This window comes from Furipterus horrens, unplaced genomic scaffold (assembly GCF_987537825.1).
Source record: "Furipterus horrens unplaced genomic scaffold, mFurHor1.1.pri manual_scaffold_3, whole genome shotgun sequence".
Lineage (NCBI taxonomy): Eukaryota > Metazoa > Chordata > Mammalia > Chiroptera > Furipteridae > Furipterus > Furipterus horrens.
Window position 1 is genome coordinate 1,638,781 of NW_028327173.1, and position 10,467 is coordinate 1,649,247.

At 65.2% G+C, this 10,467-nt stretch overlaps 1 protein-coding gene across 1 annotated transcript in view; it reads left to right on the top strand.

Annotated features, from left to right (window-relative positions):
* PRDM16 (PR/SET domain 16) overlaps positions 1-10,183 on the top strand; it is a 275,315-nt gene extending 265,132 nt beyond the window's left edge. The window contains exons 13-17 of the mRNA XM_090268492.1: positions 3,451-3,620; positions 3,716-3,890; positions 7,003-7,239; positions 8,110-8,287; positions 9,370-10,183. Coding sequence (XP_090124618.1) covers positions 3,451-3,620; positions 3,716-3,890; positions 7,003-7,239; positions 8,110-8,287; positions 9,370-9,504 — 895 coding nt within the window. The 3' untranslated portion in view covers positions 9,505-10,183. The remainder of the gene's footprint in view (positions 1-3,450; positions 3,621-3,715; positions 3,891-7,002; positions 7,240-8,109; positions 8,288-9,369) is intronic.
* The last annotated feature ends 284 nt before the right edge of the window (positions 10,184-10,467 follow it).

The following is a 10,467-nucleotide window of genomic DNA, read 5'->3' on the forward strand; positions in this document are numbered from 1 at the left end:
GGCGTGAGAACCACGGCTTTTCTCACTCACCACAAGGGGGACACAGTCCCCGTTTCAAAGACTGGAACCTGAGGTTCAGAGACGCCCGGGACTGGCCCAGGTTTCCAACCCAGGCTCACCCTAGCTTACCAGTCCAGCCCTGTCCCCATGGCCCCGGGGGCCTCCACGGGGCTGACCCCTGGCTTTCCGAAACCCTCCCGGGGAGGGGCCTGACAGCTGGCATTTTAGACGAGAGCCACAGGCAAAGGTGACCCAGAGGCAAACAGGGGAGACGCTGGTTTCGCTGCCGAGGCACCATTCTGGGAAGTGTCTGCAGAAAAGAGGCCATCAGGAGTGAGGGCTTTGGCATGGTTTTAAGTGGGTGATATGAGAGCCCCTCGTCTGGCCACACTGAGCTTGGAGTCACCCACTAGCCCATGAGACTGTGTGTGTGCACGGGTCCCCGTCCTTGGGGAGGGCAGCCACATGGGGCCCCTGCAGGTGTCGCGGTCCCTCACCCACCTGAGACCTAACGGGTATCCCCAGCCATCCCAGGGCCACGTTCTGTCCTGGCTGGAAAAGCGGCAGCTCGCACTACTTCCGCTTATCAGGTCCACACCCCAGCACCCCCAACGCATAGGCCCCTCTCCTCACAAAAGTGAGTGATGACGTAACAAAGGCTCGCCACAGGGAGACGGATTGGTCCAACCCGGCCGCCATGTGCTTTCCTGTAACAAGAGCCGCCTTCTGGACAGTGTTCCATGGAAGAGCCCCCGGGGTCGGCCCTGTTTATAGAAAAGTTTGATTATCATTGATTTCTTTTGTTCTCTGCAATCCGTGAGGTTCAGCTTACGTAACAATGATTGCTTTGAAGGTTGCCTTGCAAATCCTGCCTCCCTGGCTCAAGGCAGCGGCCCTGTGAGGAGGCGTCCGGGGTGCGCCCCTCGCCGTGACATCACCGGGGGCCCCGGCTGACTGGTCGCAGGAAGGGTTTAGGCTGGGAAAGGGAAATGCACACATTTCATCCACAGAAACCCACCCAAGAGAGGAAGCCCCACTCCCAGCAGGCTGATGAAACTGCCCACCGCCCCCCCCCCCGTGTGCTGCTGCGTGTGCAGCACCCCCACTGGGTCAGCACCCCCATGTGCCGCTTCACGGGTACCAGGGAGGGCAGCTAATGGCTCCCCTCACAGGCGGGCTTTTCCTGCGCAACCTGGAGGGACCTGATGATCAAGTTCACCCCAGGTCACCTAAAATCACTCAGAAAGCGTTTAAAGGGTGGATGGGGGAAAGAAAGGCTCTTCGGGGTGACCGACGCGTTTGCTGCAGGGAAGGTCAAACCTGCCAGGCCCAGCCCGGGGTCCTCAGCTGCGGGCCTCTCCCGGCTCAGCATGATGTCGGAAGACACAGAGCGGTCAGACACCCCCTTCTTACAGCTCAGCATGCAGGGCCTGTGAGGTCAGGGCCGAGGGAGGTGACCGAACGAGGAGCGAGGGGCTTACTTTCTCCACCCGTCCTGGCAGCTGAGCTCGGGGGCCCTGCGGGATGTGCCCTGGGGGGGGTGGGGGGTTGAGTCACACTGGGTGTGTGAGCCTCTGTGAGTGGGCCTGCCCCAGGACACGTGCCTCTCCGTCCTCAGTCCAGCACACACACACACACACCCCACCTCCCATGCTGCCATGGGTGTTAAACGCCCACGCCAAGTCCACGTGTGTCTTCTTCCTCTGTTTGCTTTATTTTTACGGCGAGCGTCAGACTCTCTCTTCCCTTCCTTTGCTTTCACGATCACCAGCAGCGTGCTCCCTGGATGCGATGGCCCTGCGGGTCCCAGGGAGGACGCTGCACGGGGCCGCTCCCCCTCCCCTGCGCCGTGCCCTGTCCACCGGGGCAGCAGGGTCCCCTCCAGGCCCTCAGCCGCACACCCGCCGCCGCCGTGGCCACCCCTCTGCGCTCTCGTTTCTGCCCGGGCTCAGCAGTGTTATTTTATATGGCGTGGCCATAAATCCCAGTCGCCACTTGTCAGCTTATTTACAGTGCAAATCCCAGCTGCTTGCAGAAACCTGCTCCCCTGAGCCCTGGGCCCGCTGCACCCCCAAATTTCAAACAGACTTGTCTGTCTGGGCCATTTGTTTGGATTAGAACCCATGAGGGCCACTCAGGACTCTCTGCGACCCGCTGAAGAGATGCCCCTGCCCGCCCGCCCCCCCGGCCCCACGGAGGCTGCAGGGAGGGCTGAGCACAGAGCCTGCCCTCCGTTCTGTGAGCCGGCTCCCAGGCAGCCTGTTTCTTACTCAGAATCCGCTGCTCTGGGGTCACTCGCTGCCCTCGGGGGCACTTGCTGGGAGAAACGAGGAGAGGACCGCTGTGTGTGTGAGCACAGCACAGACCGCGGGCAGCGCGGCTCAGCCAGGGGCCTGTTAGGTGGGCAGGCTGTGAATGCCCAGACCTGGGCTGGGGCCGGCTCGGCCTTGCCTGTGGTCCTTCCTGAGTGCCCCCCACCCCCCGAGGAGCAGGGCCACACCCCTGCACACGTGCATATCCACCCAGTGTGCCACTCCAGCCGGGCACACAGAACGGGCGGGGGGGGGGGGGTGCGTTAGTGAGCAGTCACTGGCCTTGCACGGACTTCTGCCACCAGGCGGCGGCCGCATGGTGGCTGCTCAGCCCGGGGTGCAGACTGTCTGGGTCACCCCTCTCTCAGGCTCAGGCTCTCCTCCTCTGGCTGGTGGTCCTGCTCTCCGTGCACAGACCGCTAGGCCCCGGCCTTTGTACCCCCCTGCATGGGGCCACGAGAGTGGCCGTGAAGGCCACGCCCTGTCCAAGGGCCCGCGCCTGCGGGGGCCCCGTCACATTGCGGGCGTCTCAGCTCGTTCACCACAGCTCTCGGTTCAGATGGACTCGGGGTCTCAGGAGAATGTTCTGGCAGAAGCCCCTGCCGCTTCAGCAGGAAGGAGCGTCTCCTAGTTTTCCCAAGTGCACCGTGCAGGCTGGCAGGTGGTGCCCACCTAGAGGGGGGCACAGATGGACTGGCCACCCCACGTGAAAGGGGACACTGTGGTCACTGGCGGTCGCTGTAGAGGAAGCGGCCTGACAGCAGCAGGGCTGGGGCGCCACTGCCTCTTCAGGAGCCTCTGGGGCAGCCCCCACACCCCCAGCTCATGGACTGGTGGGCTGAGGTCCCCGGGGAGACGGGACTAGCCCCAGGACCCCCGCTCGCTCCTGTGCGCCCGGCGGGGTCTCGGCCCCGAGCGGGCAGCCTGCGCATCTTTCCGCGGTGCGATGCTTCCCCCTGCAGGCTGCGGGGAGCACGTCGCCCTCCGGGGGGCCCTGCCCGGGACCTGCGCGCCGGGAGGAGCAGACGCTGGAGTTCCGGGCTCCCCTCCTCCCCTTGGGGGGGGGCACACCCCGCGCGACCTGCCGCCCGCGGCCCGGGCGCAGGTGGGGCTCCTCTGAGGCGCGCGTGTCCTGCAGGTGTAAGTACTGCGACCGCTCCTTCAGCATCAGCTCCAACCTGCAGCGGCACGTCCGCAACATCCACAACAAGGAGAAGCCCTTCAAGTGCCACCTGTGCAGCCGCTGCTTCGGGCAGCAGACCAACCTGGACCGGCACCTCAAGAAGCACGAGCACGAGCACGCGCCAGGTCGGCGTGGGCGCGGGCGGGGCGGCGCGCGGGCGGGGGCCGTCGGGGCGGGGCGCGTGGGCGGTGGGCCCCCTCTGACGCCCCCGTCCGCGCAGTGAGCCAGCACTCCGGGGTCCTCACGAACCACCTGGGCACCAGCGCCTCCTCCCCCACCTCCGAGTCGGACACGCACGCACTTTTGGACGAGAAGGAAGACTCCTATTTCTCTGAAATCAGAAACTTCATTGCCAACAGCGAGATGAACCAAGCGTCCGCGCGGGCAGACAAAAGGTAGGACACCTCTCCCGGCCGCGGGGCTGTGGGGGCGCCGAGCCCAGAGCAGGCCCCCCCGCCCACCCAGCACCGGCCCCCGGCGCACCTGGACGGGGCCAGGGTCCCGCGGCTGCAGGTGTGTGACGGGCCCTAAACTGACCTCTGCTCTGCCAGGGCTGCTTCCTGGGAGCCGGCGGCATGTCAGCGAGGGCGCCCCCCCCCCCCAGTCTCTCCGTCCGGACGGGGTGCAGATGCAGGCTCGCACCTAGAGCAGCGCCTGGCACGCGGGCCTCGCCAGTCGCCGGTGCAGCCCGGCCTGGCCTTCACCCTGAGCTGCCAATGCCGCCCCGCAGGGGCTCCTGCCTCGGTCCTCCCAACCTCTGGGGCTCGGGGTTTCCAAACAAGAGTGCTGCCCCTTTAAACACACACGCACACACCACCCCACACCACCCCCCACCACCCCCAGCAGGAAAATGGCAGAATTCAGATTCGAGAAGAAGGAGGGCCTTCTGCATGACCTCGGGCCACAGGGCCGGAGAATGGCACTTCCCCTGCCCCCATCCCCCAGAAGGACACCGCCAGACCCCAGGAAGAGGTTCTCTTTGGGAGAAAACTAGTGCCAGCCCAGGTGTCAGCCCCCAGGATGCCTCAGGGGTGTGATCCCCTAATCCTGCGAGGGGAAACTGAGACCCAGAGGAGGGGGGGTGCCTTGCGGCACCCCCAGGGCCCAGGACCCTCCCCACCCACCGCCAGCAAGAGAGGAGAGTCCCGCAGGAGACAGGGTCCCCAGGAGCCTGTCCGCTCCTTGGTGGCTGTGCCCTCCTTGTCCTCGGTGCTCCCCAGGCACAGGGCGGGGCACCGGGAGGAGAGCCTACCCGCAGCCCCCATTTGAGAGCCATCAGGGTTCACGCAGCGTGGGCTCCACTGTCAGAGAAAGTCACGGACCAGAGCACCCAGGGGCCAGTTATGTCGGAGCCCCAGACCGCTGACTGGCTCCCCGGTCCCAGGGCAAAGCCACGTGACAGGGATGTGCCAGCCCATCTTCCTCGGGTTGGGCTGCCCATGGGGGTGGGCCCAAGGGCACCAGAAGGGCCCCCCAGCCCGAGCGCAGGGGCAGGCTCAGCTGTCAGCCACAAGGGGGACACTCCACAAGACCCTCCAGGGTGGAAGGGACGGCGCCACCCAGTCCCCTGACCTGTGCCGGCAGCGTTTCTGCTCGGGCCCACCCCCGACAGCCCAGGGGAGGGGACTGAGTGAGGCTCTGACAGAGGAGGCCGCCCGAGTCCCCCCGAGAGCCAGGCCCTTGGAGGGCTGTCCTGCTGAGGCCGGAGATGCCCCACGTCACTGTGGAAGTGGGCACCGTGGTCTCGGGTGACTTATATCAGTATCTACAGTGCTGGGTCCCTGGCAGCTCCATTCGGGCCACGGTCACCTTGATCGGTTCTCACTCAGGTCCCTCCTATTGACCATCATGGGAGTCCAGAGTCCCCTGGGCTTAAACCCCAGGGCTACGTGTGCCCCTGCCAAACCCACGCGGTGGTGCCCTGGCCCCCAGGACCTCAGAATGTGACCTCATGTGGGAATATGAGGTCATATTGGAGTTGGGTGATCCTAATCCCACATGGCTGGGTCCTTATGACAGGGAACACATGAACACAGACATGCACACAGGGACAGTGCCACGTGAAAACAAAGCAGAGGTTGGGGGATAGGTCTGCAAGCCAGGAGCACGCAGGAGGGAGGCCAGAGCCACCAGGAGCAGGGGCGGCAGGGCAGGGGACACGCAGAGACAAAGCAAGCAGGGCCCGTCCCCAAGCAGAGGGCTCACCTAGAGAGCTGCTCAGGCGTGCTTAAAGGACACACGGGGCTTCCTGCTGAATGTGACCTGCTTCCCAGCCCCGCCTATCTATCTGGTCCTCGCATGGGAGGTGCTGTCTTGTCACCAAGAGGGCACAGGCTCTGAGGGGCCAAGACCCTCCCCGAGGTCGCCCCGCAGAGAGCCAGGGAGGGAGACAGGGCTTGGCCCACATCGCCTGGCTGCACGGCCCTCCCTGTGGGTGGTGACAGGTGACCAGGGACAGAGAAACATGCTGGGTCTGGCCCATCCTGTGGGACAGCCGTCAGCATCTGTGTTCTCTCTAATGGAAAAACAAGACAGGAAGACCCAGTCCTTCTGCACACGGGCACGTCCTGGACGTTGGAGGGGACGCCCGCCCTGCCTCGCGCCGAGAAACGGCCCCATGCCTCCCTGACCCCAGTGGATGGGTTCCCATGGGGCATGCGCGGTCTGGGAGGAGCGGGGTCTGGGCTCAGAACTGGGGACTGGACAGAAGCGTGTGCCTCGCCTCCCATCTCCCTACACCGTGTGCGGGACACCTGCCCGGTGGCCCTCCCGCCCGGCCCACTCATGATGGACTTGCTGACCAATGGCACATGTGCCAGTGGGGCTTTCTGAAGACGTGGGAATGCCCACGCTCACCTGGCCACTTTCCCAGCCTTTCAGTGACGAGGACCCTGAGTGGAGGGGTCTTGCCTGGACTGCGGGGACCCCCAGAAGCCTGCATGTCAAGGAACTGCTCTCAGAAGCCAGCGCATCCTGGCGGGTCCCTGCCGACAGCGTCCCAGGCCCGCTCTGCAGAGCCCAGGCCCCGGGTCCCCCTGGGCTGTCCCCACGTCCCTGTGTCCTTGAGGCTGGCTATAAGAGCAGCGCCCGCCAGGGCTGGGCTGGCAAACCTCCTGAGGACGCCTCTCATGCAGCACCCGACCTGGCTTCAGCCCCAGGACGCCCTGTCTGACAGTCTGGCCGCAGCGTCCCCTGGCACACACATGGGACCCAAGGGCCCGGCATCCGCTGTGGCACAGCAGGGCGCTGCCTATGAGTGGGCCCTGCCTGTCCCCTGCCACATTCTCCGCCGGCCTTCTCCTCTCCCTGAATCACTTGCCTCACAGCGACAGGCTGAGGCCAAGGGCAGGGACAGCCCAGGACCGCGGCCCGTGTTTCCGTGACCACAAAGGCCGGCTCTCTGCGTGGGAGCTGGGAGGGCCAGGGAGGCGGTGGGGGAAACGCCAGCTGGAGCTGCCTCGCCCGCCTTTGGGGGTCCGTGGCCAACTCCGTCCCCTGTCACTTCAGGTCGGAAATCCAGGACCTCGATGGCGCCCCACCGTGTCCAGGCCTGACCATCGGGAAGCCAGAGGACGGGGAGGAGGAGGAGGAGGAAGAGCTGGAGGAAGAGGACGAGGACAGCCTGGCGGGGAAGTCCCAGGACGACAACGTGTCCCCCACACCCGAGCCCCAGGGCACCTACGATGACGAGGAGGATGAGGAGCCACCCACCTCCCTGGCCGTGGGCTTCGACCATACCCGAAGGTGGGTGCCGGCCTCTGTGGGCCACGGCGGGGGCAGCTGAGCGTGCTGGGGGCCCGGCCTGGGAGGGGCCTGAGCGTCAGAAGGGAAGCTCACGCTCAAACCAGCAGAGAGCCCCCCACCCTCCAGGCCAGGTCACCCCCTCCCTGCAGCTGGTCCCACTGGAGGGGCTTCTGTGTGGGGGCCAGGGTAAGGCCCCGGCCTGGGGAAGGGGGCCAGGCCCAGCTACTCACAACACACACATGTGCGCGCACCTGTCCACATGCGTGCACAAACATGCTCATACCCACCTGTGCACATACATGCACACGTGCACATGCGTGTGCACACGTGCGCGCGTGCATTCACACACGTGCACATCTAGAGGCTTGGGGCAGCATGGGAGGGGAGGCGCAGAGCGAGCCGGTCCCGAACCCGCAGGCGGAGCCATGTGCCGCCTGTCCGCCGGAGAGTGACACCAGCCTCCGCTCGGTGGTGGGGGCTGAGCCGGCCGGTGCCAGCTTTCCACGGGCCCCCGGGGAGACCCTTTGGGGAGAGCTGCTGCCCCCACTCTGGGGACTGGAGGCCTTAGGCCCCTCCAGAGCTGCCTAGAGGCTTGGGGACCAAGGCCTCCCCCCTGTTCCTGTCCCCGGAGCCCCGGGCGCCCTGCCTGCTGCTTGCAACATGTGTGCACATGCGCCCTCCGTGGTCCTCTCTCCAGCGGCTTCCTGCGTCCATGTGGCTTCGTCCTGGTGTCCGTGTGTCTGTGTGTGTGTCTCCTTGTGCATGTGGCTCGTGGAGACGCCGTGGCATGCAGGCGTGGAGCCGGCATGGGGCACCAGAGAGGAGGCGGGCGGCCGGCTAACAGCAGGCCCCTCTCCCGCATTGGTGCAGGTGTGTTGAGCAGCAGCAAGCAGGCGGTCTGTTAGCTTTGGAGCCGGTGCCGACTTTTGGGAAGGGGCTGGACCTGCGCAGAGCAGCTGAGGAAGCGTTTGAAGTTAAAGATGCCCTTAATTCCGCCCTAGACTCTGAGGCTTTAAAACAGACCCTGTACAGGCAGGCTAAGAGCCAGGTAGGTACCTGCAGGGCCCATCCTCCCCCTGCCCCAGGCTGGACGGCAGGGACGGCCTCACCTCGCACGTGGCCACCCGTGCCGGCCTGGGGGGCACCCAGGACCCATCAGCCCTACCGTGCCCACAGCATCGGCTAGAGGGACACCCCCGTGACCACCAGTTCCCCGCCGGCAGGAGCGGGGCAGGGAGAGGTTGAGAGCAGAGGGGTGTGAGCCAGAGCGCGTGGGGCCTGGCAGCCACTGTCCTCCGGTCCCCAGAGGGCGGCATCCGTGAGCAGGTGTCCCGCACGAGGCTGCTCAGGCCTCCCTCCCTCGGAGATCCTGCCAAGTGGCTGGTAGCCCAGGGTTCTTCACAGGTCCCTGCCCAGCAGGAGGACACCGGCTTTGAGCTGGCACTCGATGGGGCCAGGGCAGCCCCCCGCTGGGCCCCAGGGGCCTCTTGTCTCTGTGTCCCCCCCGAGTAGGTCGCCACAGGGCCCCGCCTCCAGGCCCTCTCTGAGCCGGAGGGGGCAGGGTCTCAGCCAGCTCTCTGCAGCCCACCCCGAGTCTGAGCAAAACCGTCTGTGTGTCTGTCTTTGTCTTCCTACTAATTCTGTCCAGAGTGCGCACTGGGGGGGACGAGGGCTCGGCTCCCCCGCCCGCCCCGCCCTGTGGCAGCGGCCGGCCCCTCACGCCCTGCTGGACTGTCTGGGCCACGCTGGGCCAGCGGCAGTCCTCGCCTGAAGCAGCTCTGTGTTGTCCCACGGTCGTCCCCCAGGTGGCCCCAGGCAGCAGCCGACCCTGTGGGCCGGGTCTCAGTGGTGACCACCAGCAGTTCCAAGGGTCGTCCCAAAGCGCATGCTGGCCCACATGTCTGCTGGGCGGCGATGGCGGTGACTGCAGGGGGCGCACTCCCGGGGCCGAGGGAGCCCCTGTGGTGGCGTTGGCCGGACTGCGGGAGTCTGACGTCTCTGATCGGCCCCGGCACCTCGCTCTCCCCTCCCGTTGGGGTCTGAGCTGGCTGAGGACGGCGGGAGGCCGGGAAGGGGTCTGCAGGGGCCCAGTGCATGCCACTCACCCATCTGTCCCATGTCCCCTGCCAGGCGTACGCAATGATGTTGTCCCTCTCAGAAGACACACCTCTCCGCACCTCCGCCCAGAGTCCCCTGGACGCTTGGTTGAACATCACAGGACCCGCACCTGAGTCCGGAGCCTTTAACCCCATCAACCACCTCTGACCAGCCAGGGGCTGGCGTCCATCCACTCCAGGAGCCCCAGGCTCCGATCGAAGCCCCAACTGTGGCAGGCGGAGGCGAGGCCTCGGGCGTCAGCGCGGCCCGGGGCCAGGGAGACCCCTTGTCACCTGCGTTCACCACTCCTCAGCCCGACCTCGGTTTAACTCAACTTCTCCAATGAAAACTCAGAGACTGGAAGTCCCTAAAGCGGTTGCCTAGGTCCCATCTCCAAGAACCGGTCTCAAGAACACTGTTCGGAATGACAGCACCCGGCGTGGGTTTTGCGTGTGGACGCGGCCTCGTGGAAGCAACCCGGTGCGCGAGGGCGGGCCTCCATCCCAAACTGAAGTGGGGCTGCTTCCTTCCGGGCTCAGAAAGGAAAGGACAGACGGGTGTGATCTGAAGCAGGAGGTGGCCCAACCGATTTTTATAGTGAAAATGACAAGAATAACCCTTTTGGTAATCTTATTGACGGCAGAGTCTATTTAAGCATGTGGTTTTAAAAATAGACAGTATTTTTAAAAAAAAAGAAATTGAAAAAGGACTTGCAAATTGTTTTTTAAGAGTAATTTTTGCATCGCTGTGAAATCTGAGCTTCCTTGCAAACCCAAGCCGGCCTGGGAGCCCGCACGCGCCGCCACGTTGGGCGCCGTCTCTACCGCGCAGAGGAGGGAGTTTACTGCCCCGATGGAGTTTGTGAGGCCAAGGTGGCGCCGACCCGCCCGGGCGCGGGGCCTGACTGTACTGAGGATCCTTAGCTCCGCTGTCCTGGGCCGGACGGAGGCTGGGACTGAGACATGTGCCTGACTTTGTGTGACATGTGATGCGTGCCCATGGCCCCAAGTGGCCCTCCCAAGACCTCCCAATTCTATGGGAAGGTCAGGGAGGTGGGCCAGGCAGCTTCTGTTCCCCCCCCCCCCCCGGGTCTGTCTTTGGAGGCCCCTGGGCCAGCCCCCCACTGCTGCT